This window comes from Pristiophorus japonicus, chromosome 11 (genome assembly GCF_044704955.1).
Source record: "Pristiophorus japonicus isolate sPriJap1 chromosome 11, sPriJap1.hap1, whole genome shotgun sequence".
Taxonomy (NCBI): Eukaryota; Metazoa; Chordata; class Chondrichthyes; family Pristiophoridae; genus Pristiophorus; species Pristiophorus japonicus.
This window is the reverse complement of record NC_091987.1, coordinates 30,350,435-30,376,394: the sequence shown is the minus strand read 5'-3', so window position 1 is coordinate 30,376,394 and position 25,960 is coordinate 30,350,435. Positions and strand designations below refer to the sequence as shown.

Here is a 25,960-nt window from a genome sequence, read left to right as displayed (position 1 = left end):
ATGAGACAAATTGCAGTACTCCTACCACAGTCTAGATCCACTAACTCAGCACAGACTGAGATCCAATCTGTAACCTCCTGGTCTTCTTGGCTTCAGCTATTTGCTGGGTAAAATTACATTGAGGAGCTCCTAAATTTCTTTGGATTATTGACAATTCAGTGAACTTTGTCTCTTTTATCCCCATTGCTTCTCACCAGATGTGTCTTGTGGCTAAAGTTACCATTGCAATTTTGGTTCTCACAGTGACAGCTAATGTTAATAAAATAACTGCTTTACAGGATATGGGATCTTTGTTTGCAATAGTTGACATAGTAACATAACCACCTCATAGGATTTAAAATCTACTTGCTATGTTGGAAGACGTGAGTCATCCAACTCTTAGCAGTTCTAGCTAATGATATGGCAGTTAGCAGAAAAAAGGCTGATCAGTCACCAGGAAGTTAATTGCTTTTTACAAACGCAGATTATTTCAGTTCATTTACTTTTTTGAAAAGATTTTCTAATGTTTTATGATTATCTTTAACATACTGATTCTAAAATGAATGGTCTTTTGCATAATGATTGTACATTATTTTACAGTCCGGCATCTGCTTGCTTTTAGTTATGTTTATTTATTTCTTTGCTTCAACATACAAGAAGCAATGATATGAAGTTAGCAGATTCCATGGTAACCTCCTCACACACCCCTTTAAAACTGCATTATATGATTCCATTGTGTAATTTCCTTGTCTATTATTGTGTTCCCTGTATCATGTCTCATTTGTTTTATGATGATTTTTCTGTCTTCTTCCATATGTCACATACTGTATTCTATGAGTAAGATCCATTAACTCATATGTGCGCACATTGAGTTCAATACGGTGTTTTTTGCAGTTGACGCTTAAATAATAAACAAATTCCAGGTTTAGTAAAGCAGAGTCCAATGTCTTTGTCTGGTGTACCGTGTCTCAGGTGTTGAGCTTGTTCTGTTGATTTCCCAATGGTCATCACAATTGATTTTAAGGATTAATACTGCTTTCAGTGGGATTTTGCAGGCCACTGGCCAACAACCTCCCCTTCACAAATGTGTCCAACATCTGCCACACACTATCTAAATTACCTTATTTTACTGGCTACATTTATTTTCAAGGTACTGAGACCTTTGTTATTCAATTTCCTCATCCAATGATTTCGTCATCAATCCTTCCATCATCATTGCTGATATCAGTGACTGATACACCCCTGTCAGGTGGTGTGGGGAAGAATGTGAATGTTAATTTCCATTCACTGTATTAGAAATGATTTGGTGTAAAAGTATATTTGGAGAGTTAGTAGATGTACTGTTGATGGATAAGTATGTGGCATGAATCTCATTTTGATGTTTTTGTATATATTTCATGTTTGAGATCACAGGCAGCAGTTGTTTATGATTCTGCCATCCCCATTTGTAACATTAAATCACTCCTGCCTTCCATCCATATCACAGACCGTCCTTCTTGTTCTTTCCCTGCCTCTGCATTTGCTTAAAATCTGTTACATCTCTTAACTTTTCCAGTTCTGATGAAGGGTCTCAGGCCTGAAACATTAACTGTTTCTCTCTCCATGGATGCTGCCTGGCCTGCTGAGTGCTTCCAGGATTCCAGCATCTACAGTATTTTGCTATTGATCAAATAGATTGTTTAGCTTGTACTTTTAGATTGATGAAGCCAATCTGACTTGGTTTACTGTTCTAAAATGTGGCAGCATTATTACAATGTCATACAATATTGCAATTAAATGAATGTCTGAGTGTTTTATTTCCTATACAGAGGCATTATGGAAATGCATTTTATTTTTGTTTTTGATTTTACTAGTTGCTGCAGAGATGATGTATTCCTTGCAGTGGTGTGAAGAAATGAAAGATTTTTGTCCGACTATTTCTAAATACCATGAGCTGCTACTTCAATTTGATATTACACACGAGAGACTGAGGAAAGCCTGTAGTGCATTGTGCGAAACACTCTTTAGCAGGTAATCAAACTGATTCTGTGACTGAACATATATATAGTAACATTTATAAGTTATTTTATTGTATTGTACTATGAAATCCAATGATTACGTCACAATTTCATGCATGTAAGCTTGGATGGGAGAAACTTATTCGCTGCTAGAATAACTCCATTACGAGACAAAGTAAAACGCATATGCAACTACTACATGCGTACACTGGACCTTTACAGAAATGTTGTTACTTTCTGTCCAGGCTCACAGGATGCTTGTTGTCATTTGTAGATTTTGTCAATCTCAAAATTCAATACTGTACTTGCACAATATTAAATGATTATTTCAGAATTTCAATTTTAAAAATTTTAATTTGCAAGCACTCTGTTCCTATCTTTTAGTATTTTGTTGGATTGTTTTGATTGTTGTTTAAGGGAGAACTAATCCTAATGTGAAAAAGAGGTGAGATTGTTGGGACGAAGCAGTGAGATTGTAGGGCAGAACATATTTGCTATGGTAAGGTACAAGTAGGCAGAGACCGAGACACTGTTTTTGATAGATGACCGATTTTCCTGAAGTCTTCTTGAAAGGTGGGGCAGAAAATGGATACTGGATTCTGCCCCACGGAGAGGTAGCCGGTAGGGAGGGCTGTAAGTGAAAGAAAGAAAATAAAGACTTGCATTTTTATACCGCCCCTCACGACCACCGGACATCCCAAAGTGCTTCACAGAGATACTTTTTGAAGGGTAGTCACTGTTGTAATGTAGGAAACGCAGCACCAATTTGCGCACAGAAAGCTCCCACAAACAGCAATGTGATGATGACACGATAATCTATTTTTTAGTGATGCTGATTGAGGGATAAATATTGGCTAGGACACTGGGGATAACTCTCCTGCTCTTCTTTGAAATAGTGCCATCGGATCTTTTACGTTCACCTGAAGGGGCAGATGGGGCCTCAGTTTAACATCTCATCCGAAATTGAATCTCCCCCACCATGTTAATGGGATATGGCTGGGGGAATAATCTGGCCAGCCGAGGATTTTCTACCCCGTATGCCTGTTGATGGACCCTGTTGAGAGCAGGTGTAGGTTACATTATGGGTATATTAAAGGCCCTAGAATTCTCGAGGAGCAGATGTTGGAGTGGATCAATTACCTTGACGGGATGGCTCGATAGCTGCTTTCGAGCTGCGGAGCTGCAGTGGTGTTGCAACAAAGCACCAAGGTGCCACTCCGCCATTTTGGGATGGGTGCTGCTGTTGCACCCACTCCAACCATGTTAATGACCCTGTACCTGCAATTTGCGATGACCCAGTCAGTGGTCTTCACTTTGAGTAGCCGTGGGATCATTGGAATTTTAGCGACTTAGTCTTTTATGGAACATAGGCTTCCTGTGGAGATTTTATTTTCATTTGTTCTTTGGCTTTGTGTAACTTTTGCAAAGCTACCCATCCCAAGAAGGTGATGGTGGGCCTTCTCCTTGAACTGCTGCTGTCCTGTGGTGACGGTGCTGCAACAATGGTGCTAGGTAGGGAATTCCAGAATTTTGACAATAAAGGTACAGCAATTATATGCCCAAATCAGGATGGAGTATGACTTGCAAGCGATCTTGGAGGAGATAGTTTTCCCATAATGTTGCTGCTTTTGTCCTTCTCAGTCATAGAGGTGAGGGGCTGGAAGGTGTTGTCCAAAGTAATCTTGACTTCTGGTGATGGACTGTAATTTCTGTATGTCATTATTAAAAAATAACATTACCGTGAACAATAATTCTGTAATAAACGACTGTCCCGTTTTGCTATACTGCCAGCCAGTAATGGATATATAGGGCCCAAATTTCCCCAACCCCTTTTTTCGGCGCACTCTCCCGAGATGCGCCGACTTTGTGTGCTCAAAACAGCGGCAAAAAACTTACTAACAATTCTGGCCATTCTGCTGTGTGTCCTGGGTCTTGGCGTGGCGTTTCTCGTGGAGTGGGGGGCGGAGCTACAGCCCTGCACCGAAAACACTGGAATCTGTGCGCATGCGCAGTGGAGTCTGCGCAGTAGCTCCTTGCCATCCCAGTGCGTCCTGCAGGCTGTGAGCCGGACCCGATGCTCGTTGCCCCTATCCCTGGCCGAAGGGATGACCCGATGTTCGCTGTTCCTATCCCTGGCCGAGTGGTATGCCGCACAGGCCGGCCACTGCCTTCCCGCGCTGAGGGTTACAAGAAAATGGTTGGTGCGGGGACACTTTTGATGGGGGGGGGAGGGGGAAAGAGTTTTGATCAGCGGGGGGGTGGGGAAGAGTTTTGATGGGGGGAGGAGGAGGAGAGTTTCTTTAAATGATTTAGAAAAAGTCTCTCTCAATGGCACAATGCAACTGGTTGTTAAGAGGTGAGAATGACCAGAGAAAACTTTCCTTAGGTTTGGTGTCTCAGTACCAGCAACTATCTGGTTGTGGCTTTTGTTTTGGTAGTAATCATGACTTAGGTCAATTTTTTAAAAATCCCATCAATTCTTAGTGAACAACTGCATGGATGCCCGTAGATACCCTGTTGGGAACATTCCATCAGCATCCACGGGTGCCTTATTGGGGAGTAACTGCATGGGCACCCTCAGGTACCTTGCGCAAGTGACCATCGTTTATAGCCCTGCCAGCACAATATTTGATTCATAAATGGTTTTATGAAACACTTTGTCTTCTGATATAAATGATATTAAAAAGTGCATATTTTATGAAGCTTTATATAGTGGAATGTGTAAATTATGCAAAAGTTACAGTACATGGTCTGTATTAGTTGTTGTGAAGGTGTTTAGTGCTTTGCAAGGTCCTCTGTGCTTCCCTTCCCCCCCCCCCCCCCCCCCCCAGGCCCCCCCAATCTCTGGCTAACTCTCCGCAAGGGTTTTCTGTGCTGCCACAAGTGGCCACATATGCTGGCCTAAGTTAGTTTGGAGCAACTATTAGTTGTCCAAACTGGCTTAAATGGCCAAAACAGCTGGTAACGCCCCCTTTTGGGGAAAAAAAAACTAAACTGAAAAAAAACTAACTCATTTACACTAGCGCAAATTAAATGTGCAGAATGGGGATTTTTAAGATACTCCAGAAAAATCAAGTTGCTCCAAAAAAAAATGAAGCAACTCCTGGGCAAATTTGGGCCCCTAATCTTTGTTCCTGATCAGCATGTACCAATGAAAAATATCCTAAACATTTATTTTTTAAACACTTCTTAACTGAATCCAGCAATAGTATCAACTGCACATATCCAATATCTCATGTCTGATTGAAAGATGTTGCTCAGTACATGATTATTGTTTCCATGGTGCCTGGAGAATTGGAAACAGACGGACATAAGGGAACAGGCACTTGTAGTGTAAAGCACCTCTTTCCTCTCCCATGCCCAAATTCTCCTTTAATAATAGATTAATCAAAACATTGAGCTGGATTATGTTAACAAGCTCCAGTGGTTGTGTTCGCCATTATTCAGTCACAAAACAGGAAACAGAATATAAAATTAGGGCAGTTGCTACTTTTACACAAATAAAATTTCTGTTTAAAATTAAAATAGTTTGTATGTGTTAACATTGATAGACTCAAAATGAATCTCTGGTAGAAAGAAGAAAATGTAACACATAAGTCCCAATAGATACAGGTTGTACCTCTCTAGTCCGGGGCGCTCTCATCCGGAAACATCCGTGGTTCGGCATTAGTTGGGCCTGAGGGAATGACAGGTTTATATTAAGTTTTCATCGGCTGCAATGGCTGGCATCAGTGTGTTCGGCGATTGGCTGGGAGCGGCAGTCAGTCAGTCAGTGAGTGTGTGCGCGGGTGCTGAGGGAGCCGTCCACAGGATGCCAGCACGCACTCACACAGAAGCACAGGCGCTGTCCACCGGTACCGGTAAGTGAGACCTCCCGTGGTTCGGGAAATTCTCTGTTCCGGCACCGGTCAGGTCCTGAGGGTGTCGGACTGGAGAGGTACAACCTGTACAACTAAAGAATATTGATTTTGTAAAGAGAAGTAACAACACCTATAATGATGCTGAGTGAAATCCAGCATAAAAACCTTAGTAATCCCCATTTACTGATAAATTACCTTATGCCAGGCACATTTTATCCCTCAAATCTATTCGATCAGTAGAGAAAGTTGAAGTTGTACATTATCGGAAGGAAATTCCCTTAATTTTTTTTTTGTAAAGAAATAGAAACAGGAGTAAGCCATTCAGCCCCTCGAGCCTGTTCCACCATTCAGTTACCTCAGTTTCATTTACTTGTCTTTGCTCCATATCCCTTGATACTCTTACCTAACAGAAATTTATATAGGCTTGCACTAATTGTTTTAAAATTCTTTCAAATAGATCATTAGAGAGTGGATTACTCTGGGCTTTAGCTGCTTCTCCGTTTATAGCCCAAAGCAAGGTGGATGGTGGTTGTGAGCTAAAACAACTGTACATCACAGTGGAGAGGTAAGGATTTGACCTTGTTTAAGAAGCTTTAGTTCAGTTATTGTTTAAAGTCACAATGAATGTGTCCCTACTATTATTGTTAGTGCCAGAATTAGCACACTGTCATCTTGAGGGTGGAGCTGTATTGGGTGTGTTGCCTTATTTACCTGAAAGAAACCTTATGGATTCAGAACTCTATATTTCACCGACGCAAATGGATCTTCCATGGTGTTACTTACAGCGAGTCGGAGGATATACTGTTTTTATAAGAACCTGAGCATTATACTGTGTAATAACAAATATTCACTTTTAAGGGACTTGCCCTTTTAAGGCCTTTAGGTCTAATTATTATAACAATCTACGGTCATTTAGAAGCCAGTTGCACATAGCATATTGCCGCTCTTTAGGGCGGTTAGTTATTTTCTATTGCTGGGGAGGTTTGTCATAGATTCGAAATGACTTACTTTTTAAATAAGATTGCTATTCTTTTCTAACAAAGACACTCTCAAAGGTTTCATTTATTATAATATTTCCCTACCTATAATAAGTCTTGCACATGCAGCATTTCTTGTAATTGTAACACCTAGTTCCAGTAACGTCTTTCCTGTTCAGCCTATTTCCAGTAGGCTATTATTGTCACACTAATGTATTGCTATTGATTTTACTTACTTCTGTTTGAGCTCTCCACACTTGAGCCAGGATTCTCTTCTGTGTACCTGATCGTGATGAAGAATGAAGGAAAATTTGAGCATGCCCCAACAGAGAGTTCCCTTCTGCCAGGATTGGTACTGGCTGCTTCTTCCCCACCCGCTGCATGCAAATGGGGTTGGGTGTTGGCAAGGCCCAGGTTACCAGTGAAGTTTCTGCTTTTGCCACTCCCTAGAGCTATCATGGGAAAGTTGGTGGTTGTAGGTCCCAGGAAGCATTAGTAACAAATCTGGTTTCCATGGAGGGGAGAGTGCCTTGTACTGGCCTCTTCTCCCTCCATTCTGGAACCCACTGAGAGGATGTCATTGTTACAATCTTGGAGTACTTCTGCCCTTCTAACTCCCTGGCTGCTTCTGGTCCCACTTCTGCACTGCTAGGACTTTGTGGCCGGGAAGTAAGTGGACTCCTTCCTGGCCAGGAGCCCACTGTTGTATACAAGATCAACCCCAACTTAGGAAATTTTGTCAGGGTTATAACAGTGGTGAAGGTGCAGGCAGAAATTCTGCCCTGTTGGAACACTGGAGCTGGGAGATGAATCCCGACCTTGGTCGCCAATCTGGGGTTGCACTTTTGCTTACTTACCTGGGAGACCTACAAAGTCCTTCTCTAATGTAGGTGGTGCTGTGGGTACCTGCTGACAATTGTATTCTTCAGTCCTTGTTAAACAATTTGAATTTATGTTTCCAGATTTTTCCCTTTGACTGAGGCAAGCCTGCACACTATTCAAAGTATTGTTCCATCTCTTCTCCAGGAAGATAAAGATCTTCTTGTGGCACAGTGTGCTGCAAAACTTTCTACAAGCAAGGGTACAGATATTACCAGTATTGATGGTTAGTGCTTTGCCTTACTTGTTTACGAACATAAGAAATGGGAGCAGGAGTAGGCCATTTGGCCCCTCGAGCCTGTTCCGCCATTCAATAAGATCATGCCTGATCTGATCATTGACTCAGCTCCATTTACCTGTCCGCTCCCTACAACCCTTTACTCCCTTATCGCTCAAAAATCTGTCTATATCTCTGCCTTAAATATATTCAATGACCCAGCCTTCACAGCTCTCCGGGGCAGAGAATTCCATAGAGTTACAACCCTCAGAGAAGAAATTCCTCCTCATCTCAATTTTAAATCGGCAGCCCCTTATTCTGAGACTATGCCTCCTAGTTTTAGATTCCCCTATGAGTGGAACTATCCTCTCTGCATCCACCTTGTCGAACCCCCTCATTATCTTACATGTTTTAATAAGAATACCTCTCACTCTTCTGAACTCCATTATGTATAGGCCCAACCTACTCAACCTATCTTCGTAAGTCAACCCCCTCAGCTCCGGAATCAACCTAGTGAACCTTCTCTGAACAGCCTCCAATGCAAGTACATCCTTAAATACGGAGACCAAAACTGTACGCCTTACCAATACCCTGTACAGTTGTAGCAGGACTTCTCTGTTTTTATACTCTATCCCCCTTTGCAATAAAGGCCAACATTCCATTTGCCTTTCTGATTACTTGCTGTTCCTGCATACTAACTTTTTGTATTTCAAAACAAGGACCCCCAGGTCTCTCTGTACTGCAGCACTTTGCAATTTTTCTCCATTTAAATTATAATTTGCTTTTCTATTATTTCTGCCAAAGTGGATAACCTCACATTTTCCCACATTATACTCCATCTGACAACTTTTTGCCCACTCACTTAGCCTGTCTGCCTCCCTTTGCAGATTTTTTGTGTCCTCCTCACAATTTGTTTTCCCACCCATCTTTGTGTCATCAGCAAACTTAGCTACATTATACTCTGCCCCTTCATCCAAGTCATTAATATAGATAGTAAATAGTTGAGGACCCAGCACCGATCCCTGCGGCACCTCACTAGTCACTGTTTGCCAACCTGAAAATGATTTCCTGCAACCTTCCTCTCCCCTCTATATTTTTCCCTCAGTTAAACTTTGTTTACTTATAAAATTCGACTTTAAAAATTGAATTAAAATTATGATGAGGTTAATCACTGTTCCTGTGTCTTACTCGCACACAAACCCCATCTTTACAAAAATTACTCCGTGTAAACTGTAATTGAATAAAGCTTTTGAAATTAGACTTCTAACTTTTCCTCAAATACTTTTGAGAAACAACTGTATAGAATCTAAAGGAAAGTATTGCACCAGTTCAGTTGACTGATGTTGGAGCATCCTGGAAAGTAACTCAGATAGCAAATTCAGCTAACTGAATCACAACTCGGGACAAAAATATCACATCCAATCCTAGGCTTTTTGGGAGAGGCTAAAGCCTTCACGCAACAACTTTAAATATGATGACATTAAAAGACACAAGAAGAGAACAGAATGGATAAATTGAATCTTGTTATTATGAAATATATAATTGTTTTGAAAACAATTTGTACATTGGATATTCCTGCTAAAGACAAAAAAAAAGGCAAGAGAATTTTATTTTCAGAATGCATTTTAAGTTATCTATGGTGAGAAGCTAATACAGTACCACATGATGGATGACAGGGTCGTCACAGACAAATAATAAAATTACTATTGAAATCCTCATTAGAGTACCACCTACTGGTATCACACTGAAATTTAACAGACATCCCAAAGTGCTTTACAGCCAATGAAATACTTTTGAAGTGTAGTCACTGTTGTAATGTAGGAAATGCGGCAGCCAATAACGCACAGCCAGCTCTCACAAACAGCAATGTGATAATGACCAGCTGTTTTTGTTATGTTGATTGAAGGATAAATATTGGCCAGGACACCAGGGATAACTCCCCTGCACTTCTTTAAAATAGTGCCATGGGATTTTTTACGTCCAACTGACAGAGGTGAAAGATGGCACCTCCGACAGTGCATCACTCCCTTAGCACTGCACTGGAGTGTCAGCCTAGATTTCTGTTCTCAAGTCTTTGGAGTGGGACTTGAACCCACAACCTTCTAACTCCGAGGCGAGAGTGCTGCCAATTGAGCCACGGCTGTCACTGCCAGATATGTTGGCACATGCATATTTCTGTAGGGCACAGATCAAAATATTGGTAGTCGAACCAGGTGACAAATTATGGTATATTGGAGAAACTAAAATGAGTAAGACCAAGAAATGCTCTATCTTGGACTTTCCCCATGACTTCGTTGGCAAAGACGATATATAATTGAACCATACAGACCAATATGTCTGAGGCTCTCATCCTGATCTGTGCTGAGTTGTCTCATCTTAGCTGGGGTGATGGTAGGGACACTACATTTGACCTCAGTGCCCCTGAGTAGAATGTGGGAAATGAGCCCTGGCTCCATTCTTGTTTGCTATCCAGTGACCACTGCTAAAAAAGGCAAATGTGAAAATCAGAAACAGAACCCGATTTAACTGCCATTTCCTAGAGCATCTGATACAAGCTTGATATCATGGGATCAGAATACAGTATTGAGCAACGGTTTGTCAATAAATCAGTGCTTGCCAAAGAAATTTCTAAAGGGAGATATAGAATACATTAAATTAATGTGTTGGGTTCACTAGATAAGTTGCGGATGGAATAGATATCCTCTCAAAATCACAGTCCAGAAAAAACACAAGTAATCTTTTAACCTTTCCAATACAAGATGTTTTACGAAAAATGTTTGCGAGGAAATTGCATAAAATTTACAACACAAGCAGGCCTTTCGGCCCAACAGGTCTATGCTGGTGTTTATAATCCATACGGGCCTCCTTCCACCTGACTTCAGGGTGGAAATTGCCCCTTTCTATAAGAGCCGTGACCGCCTCAAAGAGATGGACACGGGTCAGTATGGGTGGCCGACATTTCATAAATTGCCCTCCATTTTTTTTTCCAGTGGTGCCCGTCACCGCGCCGCCCATGTTGCCGTCCCGTCGGGCACGGGCGAACCCCCACCAACCAGTGGCGATCCTTTTCTGTGGAACATTGCCCCACGGGAGCAGATCGGCCTCGGGAAGCTGTCTGTGGCTGGGCAGCGCGTCCGCCCTTAAAGGGAAGGGCACTCTACCGCAGCCGTCATTTTATTTTATTTGTCGGCCGACTCCGAGATTGGCCCGACAATAGCGCCCACTGGTTCGGCTGCTTGGGTACCGGGTGGCTGGCCCAGCCAAAACCCTCCCTGGTGGCCCAGTGGGTCAAACTAAACTAACTTCAGAGTTCGCAGCGGCCCTCCCCTTTAACTGAAGGGGAGGGACGTTGTGACGCGTCAGCACGGCTGACGACATCAGTACAGCACCGATGACACTGACCAACGTCCGCCCTGCTGTACGGCAACTTCCGCCCCAAACACCGCACGGAAGAAAACAAACATTTAAAGAGCTGTTTTTTTGCTCTGGATTGGGGCGGAGAAAAATATTCAAGATCACTACATCCATCTATTCCTTTCTCTTTCATGTACTTATCTAGCTTCCCTTTAAATGATTCTATGATATTCACCTCCGCTACATGCGATAGTATGTTTCACTTTCTCACCCCTCCCTGGGCGAATAAACTTCTCCGGAATTCGTTACTGTGTTTCTTGGTGACTACTTTTATTTATGTTCCATAGTTTTGGACTTTTCCACAAGTGGAAATATCTTCTCTACGTCTACACCATCAAAACCCTCCATCATTTTAAAGATCTCTATTAAGCCACCTCTCAGTCTTCTCTGTTCTAGAGAAGAGTCCTATCATGTTCAGTCTTCCCTGATAGTTGTACTCTCATAGTTCTGGTATCATCCATGTAAATATTTTTGTACTTTCTTCGGTGCTTCTATATCCTTTTTGTAATATGGAGGCCAGAACTGTGCACAGTACAAGTGTGGTCTAACCAAGAATCTATATCCTCTCTGCTTCTGAATTCTGTTTCTTTAGAAATGAACTTTGTTTGCATTTTTTATGGCTTTGTTAACCTGCGTTGCTACTTTTAATGATTTGTGAATCTGAAGAACATTTTGCGCCTCTACCCCATTTAGACTCATATTTTCCAAGGATTAGGTAACCTCCTACTAAAATGCAGTGCCTCACAATTGGCTATATTGAAATTAATTTGCCATTTACATGCCCGTTCTGTAAGTGTGTTAACGTCTTCTTGTATTTTGTCGTAGTCTTCCTCAGATGATGATGATGATATCTATCCTCCCCAATTTGGTGTCGTCCACAATTTTTGATATAAAACTTCCAATTTCTGAGTCCAAATCATTTCTGTAATTAGTGACCGACCGTGGTCCAGCACCGATCCCTGTGGAACACCACTTCACACCTTCCATCAATTTGAGCAATTACCTTTAACCCCTACTCTCTGCTTTCTGTTTTGTAGCCAGTTTGCTATCCATTCTGCTACTTGTCCCCTGAGTCCACATGCTCTCATTTAGTCATGAGTCTACTATGTGGTACCTTATTGAAGGCCTTTTGAAAGTCCATGTACTACATCCAGTTACTTTGGTCCTTATCTTACTTGTGTGTCTATCAATCATTATCTTAAACCTTGTTATGTTGTGATCACTATTGCCTAGATTCTCCTGAACGCACCTTCTCTTCTCTGTTCTGGTTCATTTCCTATTACTAGATCCAGCAGTGATTCCTCTCTTATTTGGCTTCTTATGTACTGAGTAAGAATGGAGTCCTGTACACGCTGTAAAAACTCCATTCCCTTTTCCTCTTTCAATACCTCTTCTCGTCAGTTTATTTGGGGATAGATATTCATTTCATAAAGTTGCCTATATATTTCTCTCTCCACTACCTTTCCACTATTAGGTAGTCTGTAGTTATATCCATGTTAGCATCCTTTATCTCAAAACTATATGGATTCTGTTTCTATCTTGATGTTAGTGATGTCCTTTTTTTCTACTACCATTATATTGTCTCTCATTAGTACAGCTACCCCTTCCCCTTCTACTTTCCCTATCCTTTCTAAATACGTTATATCCTGCAATATTTAACTTCTTTATTCAGCCATGTTTCAGTTATCCATACTATAATCTTGTTCCTCACTACATATTATTGCCTCTAGTTTCCTCATTTTGTTTTGGATGCTGTGCACATTATTGTGCAGGCAATTTAATTTGGTTTTAATATTTGCTCCTCGCTTTATTTTGAACAGTTATTTTGTACTTGCGTTCTATCTGATCCCTGACCATTTATTTTACTCTGATTCCTTGCCTTCGTCTGACCTTTATTCTCATCTCCAATTTTTTTAATCTTCAGGCTACTGGTATTTCTATCAGATCCCTCCCCCTGTCTCACTAGTTAAAAGTCTTATCTACAGCCCTATTTATCCTTTCTGCTAGGACCTTGGTCTCATTCTGGTTCAGGTAGATGCTGTCCCAGAAGTACAATTCCTTCCTGTACCAGTCTGGTGCCAGTGTCTCATGAAATGGAACCCCTCTCTCTGCCCCATACCACTCATTCAGTCATGCATTCACCTTTCTGATCAGTCTGTTGCTAAGCCAATTAGCATGTGGCTCGGGTAGTAATAACCACCCTTAGGGTCCTGCTTTTTAATTTAATTCATAGCTCCTGATACTCCCTTAGCAGGACTACATCCCTTTTCTTTCCGATGTCATTGGATCCGACATGGACCATGATAACTGGATCTTCCGTCTCCCATTCCAAGTTCCTCACCAGATATTTTAGCCTAGCACCAAGTAGGCAACACACCCTTCTAGACTCACGTTCACGACTACAGAGGATGCTATCTGCCCCTCTAATTATTCTGACCATTCTATCTGCAGCCTTCCTCCTTATTCTTACAGGTAGCAAGTACATTGTACCTGCTCGATGTACCTGCAGTGCATCCTTCTCTGCCTCCCCCAAGTTCCTCCTACCCTGCTGTCTGACAGTCACACACACCCGTTCCTGCACCTGTGCTTTACTCTGAGGTGTGGCTGTACGCTGGAGTAAACTAGCCACATATTCCACCCCATCCCTTGCATGTCGTAGTGTCTGTAACTTGCACTCTAGCTCAACGGCTCTGAGCTGGGGTGTCTCAAGGTAGAGACATTTCCTACAGATGTGGTCATCCAGGACACTCACTGTCCACAAATTTCCATATTCTGCATTCCCGGCGCGCTGCCATTTTTAATCTCTTTTTAAAAATTATTGTTAGCTGTCATTTATTTCTAGAACTAATAGAATTACTAGATTATATTTAGTAAATGGATTTAGTTTGATTTGAATTAATTAATAATTAATTTCTCTGATTATTTATTAACTTCTTCAACTATTTATTCAAAGTTGGTTTATATTTAAAATTAGAGTGTGGATAATAAATTTAAAACTTAGCTTAAATTCCTCGGGCTTCGCCATTCCTCACGTGCATTGACTATGACATCGCATTTTCAGATTTTTTTTTCTTAACCCACGTTTGTTTTATTGCCGGCTCTGCCGCGATCTTTTTAAAGTATTTTGGAGACCTCTCCCACAATGCTCTGAAATCTGTGATCTCATTATGTGCTATGGATTTTGTTTAATGATTGCAAATATTTCCGCAATATGAGTAACTGCCATATTCCTTCCGGTTCTGAACATTCCAGGAGTTTTATACTCCAAAAACGCAAGATTGCCATCTGTATAACAAAACTCCTTCAGCTGGCTGACTTTTAAGTTTAGCTTCATGCCCAGTTTTCTTCAGTGATTTAAAATTATTCTGTATTTTATTTGGTTATGAATAATCATGTGTATAAAATGTATCCCGCTTGTATTGAATTTACAGGAGGATTTGGCAGTCTTGTCATTATTAATAGCTGCCTACAGAAAGGAACCAATGTGGACAATCAGTTTTTTATAGACATGTTAAATACAATTATGGAATGGAGAAATTATGAAGAAAATATATTTTTGTTTGACTGGTAAGCTAATTTTCTAAGCTCTTATTTTGTTCCATTTTATTGTTGGTTAAAGATATAAATATACTACCTGTATATATAACTTGGAGTTATTAGAGTTTTTTGAGGATGTAACTAGCAGGGAATATAAAGGGAGGAACTATTGGTGTAGTATATTTTGATTTCCAAAAGGCATTTAATAAGTTGCCACATAAAAGGTTGTTACACAAGATAAGCCCACATGGGGTTGGAGGTAATATATTAGCATGGATAGAGGATTGGTTAACGGAGAGAAAATAGAGATTGGAGATAAACGGGTCATTTTCAGGTTGGAAGGCTGTAACTAGTGGGGTGCCGCAAGGGTCATTGCTTGGGACTCAGCTATTTAAAATTTATATTTATGACTTGGATGAAGGGACCGAGTGTAATGTATCAAAGTTTGCTGATGATACAAAGCTAGGTGGGAAAGTAAGCTGTGAGGAGGACACAAGGAACCTGCAAAGGGATATTGACAGGTTAAGTGAGTGGGCAATAAGGTAGCAGATGGAGTATAATGTGGGGAAATGTGAGGTTTTTCACTTTGATAGGAAGAATAGAAAAACAGAATATTTTTTAAATGTTGAGAAAGTATTAAATGTTGGTGTTCAAAGCGATTTAGGTGTCCTCGTACAGGAAAAACAGTTAGTATGCAGGTACAGCGAGCGATTCGGAAGGCAAATGGCATGTTGGCCTTTATTGCAAGTGGGTTGGAATACAAGAGTAAGGAAGTCTTGCTACAATTGTATAGGGCTTTGGTAAGACCACACCTGGAGTACTGTGCACAGTTTTGGTCGTCTTATTTGAGGAAGACTATACTTGCCGCAGAGGAGGTACAGCGAAGATTCAATAGGTTGATTCCTGGGATGAGAGCGTTGTCCTTTGAGGGGAGATTAGTAGATTGGGCCTATACTCTCTCGCGTTTTGAATAATGAGACGTGATCTCATTGAAACATAAGATTCTGAGGGGAATTGATGGTAGATGCTGAGAGACTGTTTCCCCTGGCTGAAAAGTTTAGAACTAGGCGGCATAGTCGCAGGATAAGGGGTCGGCCATTTAAGACTGAGATGAGGAGGAATTTCTTCGCTCAGAGGGTTGTGAATTTTTGGAATTCTTTACCCCAAAGGGCTCCGTGGATGCTGATTCGTTGAGTATATTCAAGGCTGAAATAGATTTTTAGACATTTGGGGAATCAAGGGATATGGGGCTCAATTTTAGCCAGGAGTTGCTCTTTTTTTGGAGTAACTTGGTTTTTCTGGCGTAACTTAAAAATCCCCATTTTCCCCAATCAATTTGCACCAGTGTAACTGAGTTAGTTACGATTTTTTTAGTTAAGTTTTATTTTCCTCAAAAGGGGGCATTACCAGCTACCTACGTCAGTTCTGCCCATTTAGGCAACTTTGGCCAGCTAATAGTTACTCCAAATCTACTTAGGCCAGCATATGTAGCCACTTCAGAAAACCCTTGCAGAGAGTTAAAGAAATCAGCGCAGGTAGGTACAGCGGAGGCCCCTGGGATAGGGGCGGGAAGCGGAGAGGACCTGCCTGCACCTAAACCACCAAGCCTTACAAACCTTGTAAACACAAAGTACTATGAATTGAATAAGAAATAAAAAATTGAAGTAAGTCCTACCTTCATCTTCAAACTCGGCCCGGGAAGTCAGCGGGCCAGCGGATGTGGGAGGCCATTCGGCCAGGGCTAGGGACGAGCAGGAGAACTGATAGAAATCATCCAGGCAGGAGCACTATCAGTTCTCCTGCTCGCCCGCCCCTAGCCTTGGCCGAGTGGCCTCCCGGTGCGATCGATCTCTTAGAAATCACACCGTGAGGCCACTCGGCCTGGGCTAGGGGCGGGAGCGATTCTAGTGGCCGGCATCGGGTCCCACAGAGTGGCTGCAGCAAGACACAGAGAGGCTGGGAGTGAGGAGCGATTCCAGTGGCTGGCATCGGGTCCCACAGAGCGGCTGCAGCAAGACACGGAGAGACTGGGGGCGAGGAGCTACTGCGCATGGGCGGACACTCCACTGCGCATGTGCAGACGTTTCGGTGCAGGACGCTGGCTGCACATCCGATTCGACTGGCCATGCTGCATGACCACAGGGAAGAGACCAGACAGCGGCCAAAGTGGGAAGGAAATTTTTCGGTGCACTTCTGAACGGAGAAAAGCGGCGCAACTCCGGTAAGTGCGTTGAAAAACGGGCTGGGCCAAAATTGAGGCCATTGGGAGGAAAGTGGAGTTGAGATCGAAGATCAACCATGATCTTATTGAATGGCAGAGCAGGCTCGAGAGGCTGTATGGTCTTCTCCAGCTCCTAATTCTTGTGTTCTTATAAAGGCAATGTGTTTGATGTATATGGATTTGTTATTCTTATAGAATATTAATGAATTAATTAATAGTGAAGGCTACTGTACAGATGCTGAATTGAACTAACTAGGATGCTAGTATGTTCCTATAGTATTTAGCATTTAGTGAGGAAATCCCACATAAAATAGATGAGTCAAGCTGGGAAAACCTTGTACAGGTCACATAGTGGCATTATATTTTCTTGGTTAAAAAATGTAATTCTAGGCAGGGTTTCACGTTTACCAACAGTGTCGTGCTACTCCTGATCACTGATATCCATTCGAAAACTAAATAGCCTAATGGCATGGATAGCTTGATGTTGAAGTATAGTATTACTATTAGTCCACAACACAGCAATAATTTTAATAAGAGTATAAGAAAACAAGGAAGGAGAAAGTTAAATCTGCTCCTTACATAGGCCAGATAAAATCTGCCCAATTTAATCTCCTGATGGAACTTTATATAATTTCATCACGTCAAAGTGCTTCATACATTAGATTGCTGTTAATGTCCAGCGACTGTTGTCTTGTTAGCAAATGCAGCAGCTTTCTACATTACCACAGTGACTACACCTTTCTTTCTGTACCACCAATATCCTATAACTGGGAATGAACTGACTAATTAATATGGGTTTTCATTTAGGAATTCTGGGGACACCAGGATAGCTCTCTACACGGCCGTGTAAGTCGTGGCTCAGTTGGTAGCACCCTCACCTCTGCAAAGACAAAAATCTAGGTTGACGCTCAAGTGCAGTACTGAGGGAGTGCTACACTATTGGAGGTGCCATCTTCCGGATGAGACATTAAACCGAAGCCCTGTCTGCTCTCTCACTTGGATGTATTCCGAAGAAGAGCAGGGGAGTTATCACCAGTGTCCTGGCTAATTTTTATCCTTGAATCAACATCACTAAAATAGATTATTTGGTCATTATTACATTTCTTTTTTGGGAGCTTGCTGTGCACAGTTTGGTTGCTGCGTTTCCTACATTACAACAGTAATTACACTTCAAAAAGTACTTCATTGGCTATACAATGCTTTGGGATGTCCGATGGGAGTGAAAGGCGCTATGTGAAAACAAGTCTGTCTTCTGTCTTGCTCCTTCTTGAATAGTGCCTTGGGAGCTTTAATGTCCACTTGAGAAAACTGATAGTTTCTCATCCAAATGATGGCACCTCCAACAGTGTCAGCCTAGATTATGTCCAGAACACTCTGATCCAGTGATGAGATTACTATCGGTATATAGATTATGGTGCTGGAATTCCGATGTCCTGGGTCCGTACGAAGTTTCTACGGACCCGGGAAGGCATCGGAAAAGCCGGTTTTCAGCATGCAATGCGCATGCACTGAAAAACGGCTTTTCCGATTTGTCAAGTTTCTAGCTTGACAAATCATCCGCAGATTGGGAGCAAGGACATTTGCAGGGCAAATTTCCGATATTTACAGATATCTTGTCCAGCAAATGTCCTCAAAAATCTTGTGCCTGAAAAAGCAGGCGTATAGCCTACTTTTATAGGCACAAGTGTTTAAAAATAGACACAAATATTTTAAAATAAAGTTATAAAAACACATTTTATTCTTAAAACCCCTCCCCACTACGGTAATTTTATTTTTAACCATAATTTAAAAAAACTTCTTTTTAAATCGGGAAAATATTTATTTTTATAAGACATAATAAATTTAATTCCAATTTTAAATGTGTGGTCTGTTTTTTTTATTTTTTATTATTTTGTGTGATTGCTTTTGTTCCCATTAATAGCACTGAGAACTCGTAGATACGCGAGTCTCAGTGCTATTAACGGGAACCTGTGAAATACTTACCTGATTGGCTGAGCAGTCACACATGACTGCATCTTCTGCATCGGGACCCTCTGCACGGGAGCGCGCTTTGCAGCGCGGGAGGAGAAGGCCTCCCATCGGAAATCAGGGCGCCTCCTAGACCACCAGGCAAATTCATAAAAAATCTCCAGCGAGGAGGCAGTTGCCCGCGGGAATACCCCCAGAGGAATTTCTGGGCCAATATAATTCACAGAAAGTAAATTCTCAAGAAATCTATAAACATGGATGAAATAAAGAGCATGATTACCAACCCAAAGTAGCTACATTTGTCCAGATCCAGAGTAGGCATTCATACATGTGCAAAGTTCAGAAAATGAACATCTTTTTTGAACCACAAAATCTGTGATTGTTAATAGAAAGTATAAAAGAAAAGCGGTTCTGGTGACTATGAATAACCAGAACAATTTATGAACAATATATACATGGAGTGGGCTAAGGAAAAATCCAATAGAAATTAACAAAAATCTGAATATTTGCTTGGCCTTGATATTGAACCTATTCATTTACCATCACAGTAGATCTCCGAGCTTTCAACCCAAGATTTAAAAATGTGAACTTCCTTTTTTTAATTTTTTTCTTTTATTGTGTTCTATTTTAAAATTATCTTTCTCCCCTCTTTTAAACTAACATTGAGGGAGGCATGGAGTAGAGACAAAGTACTCCTTTACATAGCGGCTGGAAAACTGGATAGTTATTCAACCCAAGTAGTTCTCATGCATTTCTTGCCTCTTGGTTAAAGAACAGCATTGATAGAGGTTTTGCAGTTGGTTTTCAACCGAGACTAGGGAATAGTGTAAGGAATGATGGAAATGTTTTTAATTCAGAAAATTCCATGTAAAATAAAAATGTTTCTGGTTATCAGCCTTTCTACTAAGAATGACGTGTATATCAGAGTTGTTGCTTCCTGAGACTTTCCATCCAACTATGATCTAATCATTTAAAAATGTTATATGGAGGAACTTTGACTCTATGACTCAGACCGTTTAATAGAACAAAAGAGTTTTATAAACTTTTTAACATCTCTGATTTCTCTCCAGCACTTTAAAAAACCCTGAGCCTAATCTGCTTGGTATCAATGTGGAAATTCTACGCTTTCTGAGATTGTTGATCAAGCATTTACCAACTTCAGTTACAAATGAACAGTGGGACTTCATCATGTGCTCCATTTTGACGTGGTTGGAGGTGAGGTTTAGAACAGATACGCGGAAGAGAATATGATGACTTTATTAGTCCATTTAAAAGGGCTATAACTTGTGCTTTGGATATTATTAGCCTCTTAGAAGCTATCAGGAAGTATTCGATAAACATTAGCCTAGATTTTGCGATAAAAATAATGTTAAGGCTGTCAGCACTCACTTATTAAGGAGTAAATCGGACACAACCTCCGGTGTCTGTGCATGCGCAGTTAAATGCGGAAATCAGGAAGTTGCTGTCCGATTTTCCATGCTCTTCAACAAGCTTCGCTAGACCGTTGCCTCAACAAGAGACTCGGCATTCAAACTCATGATGGGCAGTGAAGTTGTGGTACTTACCCACTAAACCGCCAGAAAAAATTAGGGCTTGTCCATTCCAGTGTAAGTGCATTTTTAAAAGCATGATAAGTCTTAATACTGAAAATTTACTTTTACAAGTGTGGAGTATCATTCCTTCAGATTTTAATTATTGGAGATTTATAAAACAATTGCATTTTTTTCTTTCTGTCTGTTATACTTCTCTTAATCCTATCTTTATTACCCTCGCTATTTTGCTTTCGTACATGATTTTACATTGAATTAACTATTCCAAGTTAAATTTCCTGGTTTAAACTCTGCGTGCCTCAGTAAGGATTCTTCAATCTGATTGTTTGAAGAGACATGCTGTTGCTTTCGCTGTTCACACAGGTCCCTGGTCCCCTGTAGAGGGTGCCGCGCTGTATCAGACTCCCGATGACCGTAAGTTGCCGTGCAAAAGCACACAAAAAGTCTGTGGGCAGCTGTAAGCGAAATGAACGGCAAGTACTGTTCGTTCTCCGCTGACTGCAAAATCCGGACCATTTAGTTTGACAGGATGCTAACAGCACTGAATGCTGTTAAATTATGTCAGCAAGCAGAAGGAACAGCAAACCAACAATGATTTGATCTCAGCTGCTGACCACCTATTAAGGCAAATACAGTGACTAATTTTTTTGTGGGTTATCTAACTTCCTCTTTTTCAAGTTGCCATCAGCTTGGCTGGGTTTCAAGCTGGGGAGTGTGAGAGCACTGCATCTAACTTTCTCTTCCTACTGCAAACATCTGGTGCTTCCACTTTGTACCCTTCCATGGAGTATGGCTGAAACTGAGGACTGAGCAAGGCATGAGGGAGTGTTGAACTTGAATCGCACCATTCTAGTGTCTTGTTTTAGTGCTCCAAAATTGTGATTAAACATTAACTGCTATCTATGACTGCCTGATGAAGCTATTCTGCCTCCTGACTTCTTCCCCCCCCCCCCCTCTCCCACCCTCAGCCCTCCCTCCCCCCTCCACTAGATTTCATTGCACTTGACCTCTTGACCTTATTTATGTTACTTCTCACCATATTAAAATCAATTTAAAGGGGAAGGCAAAAAAAATCTGAGTGCATTAGTATGCTATATGCAGCTCCCCTCCATTCAAGCATTTAATTTATATTAACATAATACAAAAAGCATGTGAGAATATGACTACAATGAAAGCTAACACAGAGAATAGTGAAACAATTCCAGGAGGCAAGCAAGTAGGCTTGTGCCAGTCACAGTGGCTCTGCTATGGTGCCAGTCACGGTGGTCTGCTGTTCCCATCAGTACATATAGTGCCAGGACATCAACACTTTGTCGATTTTTTTTTTTTCTCTAATTTTCCCTTTTCTTTCAGACTGTTAGTGAAGCTGTCTCACTTGATTCCAGTCACGGTGGCTCTGCTGTGGGGCCCGTCACGCTGGCTCTGCTGTGGGGCCCGTCACAGTGGCTCTGCTGTGGAGCCCGTCACGGTGGCTCTGCTGTGGAGCCCGTCACGGTGGCTCTGCTGTGGAGCCCGTCACGGTGGCTCTGCTATGCCCATCAGTACATATAATGTATTCAACATTTTGTCAAAACAGAATAACTTTAATTTATTCAGACTTAAATACATTTCTGGTGTTGTATTCCTCCCCTCACTGATTTAGCTAATTTATGACAGAGAGCACAGTCTTCATATCTGTAAAAAGATTGATGTAACATTGTATTTCCTGTGATTTCACATCTATGAAGAAATGGGGTATTTATAATAGTGGTCTGCTGTATTGCTGGAGGGTTCACCTAATCTTTCAAATCTTATTTAGAATCTTGTGTGTAAGTACATGAGATACATTTACGTTTGAATGGCAAGTTGAAAAACTGATGATGCGAATCGGTCGTCCATTATAGAATCCGTCCGATTTCATTTCCATTCAAGTCAATGGAAATAAAATTCAGGTGGTTTCTATAACGAGTAGCCAAGCCACAATGATAGTTTTACACACGTGCGGAAAGTTGAAAATCTATCCATATCTCTGCTAAAGCTCTGTATAAAATTATTGTCTTAATTCTGCCACTAATTCTAATGAGCATTAAATTGTCAAGTCTTGCTTCAAGAGGCTACAGGATAGAACAATTTTGAAAGATGGAAGATTGTCACGCTGATGCATCAGGGATGTTCTTCAGAAGTTGGGGCAATGCGGAAGGAACTTTATGCTGTAGCTAACCTTGCTATGCTTACCGTAGGAGTATTTGATGCTGAGTGCTGAAATGGATATGTGTTCTGTTTCTAAGTAACATTCCTCACCTTGAGCATAGAATTGAGAAAAAATATCGACGTTTTTAAAATGTTTATGTTTCTAAGGTGTAAACTAGATTTTTTTCGTTAGTATAAATTCTCAATAAATTTGTAATTCAAGAGGAGGGAAGGTGTTTGTATTAATACTAGATAGTATACAGTATGTCAAATAGAACCCTACCTTCTGCTAAGTGGTGCTTTATTTTTTTCCCCTTTCTATTTTGCTTCTGTTACTTTCTGGACACTTGCAATGTGCTAAATGTCTCTCGTACTTTATTCTTCCTAGATTTTATGGTTTTACGTGCAAGTTGATCAATGACGGGTTACCATACTGAACTAATTTTTTTTTAATTGTCCTGTTTATTTCAGACTGTTAGTGAAACTGTATCATTTGATTCCAAGCCCCTGGTGCTACATTTTGTTTGTCAGAGTTGTGGCATGCTATCAGACCTCAGCTACATGTTTCAGACATTAACACCAGAAATAAGTAAGATTCTTCCCACTAACCTTCCGAATGAATGGAACAACTTCTTTGTGGAAGGAGCCTACGGACAGCTGTTACCACTGTTTTTAAAAATGGCAGGTAAGGACATACACTCATGTTTGTGAACTTCACTGACTAGACTCAAAATGCTTTGGCCAACAAGTACATAATCGATTCAGTAATATAAATATTGTGTGGACTGGATGGAGAATTACTTGATTATTCTCTTTCTAATTGCCTTCCATGTATTTAAGAATGAGTGTATGTTGCCAGTATAGAGTATCAGCAAAGATGTAGTTTTAAAAAAAAATGTTTTTCATGTCAATCTTTCACCTTTCCAAACCATATAAAAAACACTTTGCCCAGGCTCACGTGCAAGTCATCGGCCCCACCCCACACCCATTTTTAGCATCAAAGTCAAAAATGAAGTTCAGAATGGACACGGTATCTCGACACTTATTTTCAAGTGTAAGGAGAGTATTGTCAGTACACGATATTCACGTCACCCTGATTTTCTCTCCAGAAACTGAGTTTTCTATTATAGTACAATGAAAGTTTTTTTTTCTTATGTCTGTCGTGCTTATCTTTTTAATTTTCTTGTACCACATTCTCCCAATCTCCCCTAAAGGGGTTGACTCCTTATGGGGGTTAGATTCCATGAATGTCTTGCCTAAGTGAATATTCATACGAATCTTGACTTTTGGCAAGTTTTTTGATCGTGGTTGAATTATAACCAGATTCAGTTCTGTACCCACCTGACATTAACCATGTGCACTTTCAGCATTTTTTACTGACAGAGGTCCAGCGTGAGAAGTCAGACTTTTTTTGCCATGGGGAGATCAGCTAACTCAGCAATAGGAATAATTAAACTTGGAACCTTCCTGCTCTGTATGGCTCAGTTGCTTAATGTGTAAACTTGTTGATCTATTGAAGGAGCCGGAGAGAAATATTTCAAATTAATCACATTCTAAAGTAAAATGAAAGTAATCTGAAGCTGCTAACTAAGATAGATGGCAGGACAAGTCGAGAAGGCTGTTAAAAAGACATATGAGATCCTTAACTTTATAAATAGAGGCATAGAGTACAAAAGCAAGAAAGTTATGCTCTACCTTTATAAAACACTGGTTAGGCCCCAGCTGGAGTATTGTGTCCAATTCTGGCCACCACACTTTAAGAAGGATATCAAGGTACTAGAGAGAGTGCAGAGGAGATTTGCTAGAATGGCACCAGGAATGAATGGCTTCAGTTAGATGGAGAAACTGGCGTTGTTTTCCTTAGAAGGAGAGATTAGATAGAGGTGTTCAAAATCATGAAGGATTTTGATAGAGTAAATAAGGAGAATCTGTTTGTAGTGGCAGAAGAGTCAATAACCAGAGGACACAGATTTAAGATAATTGGTAAACGAACCAAAGGCAGCATGAGGTAAAGATTTTTTACACAGCAAGTTGTTATGATCTGGAATGCACTGCATGAAAGCGGGGTGGAAGCAGATTCAATAGTAACTTTCAAAAGGGATTGGATAAATACTTGAAGGGGGAAAATTTGCAGTGCTATGGGTAAAGAGCAGGGTAGAGAAACTAATTGGATAACTCTTTCAAAGAGCTGGCACAGGAATGATGGGTCAAATGGCCTCCTTTGTTGTAACATTCTATGTAATGGTCATATTGATTTTTAAAAAGTAATTTCAGTAGGTCACAATACTGTCTTTCAATGACGAGGCTGTGAAAGAAAGAACTTGCATTTATAAAGCGCCTTTCACTACCTCAGGATGTCCCAAAGCACTTTAGAACATAAGAATTAGGAGTAGGCCATGTGGCCTCTCGAGCCTGCTCCTCCATTCAATAAGATCATGGTTGATCTTCTCCCTCAACTCCACTTTCCTGCACTATCCCCATATCGCTTGATTCCCTTAATATTCAAAAATCCAACGATCTCTGACTTGAATATACTCAACGACTGAGTATCCAAAGCTCTGGGGTAGAGAATTCCAAAGATTCACCACCCTCTGAGTGAAAACATTTCTCTTCATCTCAGTCCTAAATGGCCGACCCTTTATTCTGAGACTGTGACCCCTGGTTCTAGACTCCCCAGCTAGGGAAAACATCCTCCCTGCATCTATCCTGTTGAGCCCTTTAAGAATTTTGTATGTTTCATTGTGATCACCTCTCGTTCTTCTAAACTTTAGAGAATATAGGCCTAGTCTACTCAATCTCTCCTCATATGACCCACCCCCCCATCCCAGGAATCAGTCTGGTGAATCTTTGTTGTACTCCCTCGATGGCAAGTATATCCTTCCTTAGGTAAGGAGACCAAAACTGCACAATACTCCCAGGTGTGGTCTCACCAGAGCCCTATATAATTATATATAAGGACATCTTTACTCTTATACTCAAATCCTCTTGTAATAAAGGCCAACATACCAGCTGCTTTCTTAATTGCTTGTTGGATCTGCATGTTAACTTTCAGTGATTCGTGTACAAGGACACCCAGGTCCCTCTGAACTCCAACATTTTCCAATCTCTCACTATTTAAAAAAATACTCTGTTTTTCTATTTTTCCTACCAAAATGGATAACTTCACATTTCTACACATTATATTCCTTTTGC

At 40.9% G+C, this 25,960-nt stretch overlaps 1 protein-coding gene across 2 annotated transcripts in view; it reads left to right on the top strand.

Moving 5' to 3' along the window:
* Nucleotides 1-25,960, top strand: part of ltn1 (listerin E3 ubiquitin protein ligase 1) — a 150,686-nt gene that overhangs the window by 98,795 nt on the left and 25,931 nt on the right. For both annotated transcript variants that reach the window (XM_070893306.1, XM_070893305.1), the window contains exons 17-22: nt 1,833-1,989; nt 6,294-6,401; nt 7,776-7,918; nt 14,755-14,890; nt 20,120-20,264; nt 23,240-23,453. In XM_070893306.1, coding sequence (XP_070749407.1) covers nt 1,833-1,989; nt 6,294-6,401; nt 7,776-7,918; nt 14,755-14,890; nt 20,120-20,264; nt 23,240-23,453 — 903 coding nt within the window. The remainder of the gene's footprint in view (nt 1-1,832; nt 1,990-6,293; nt 6,402-7,775; nt 7,919-14,754; nt 14,891-20,119; nt 20,265-23,239; nt 23,454-25,960) is intronic.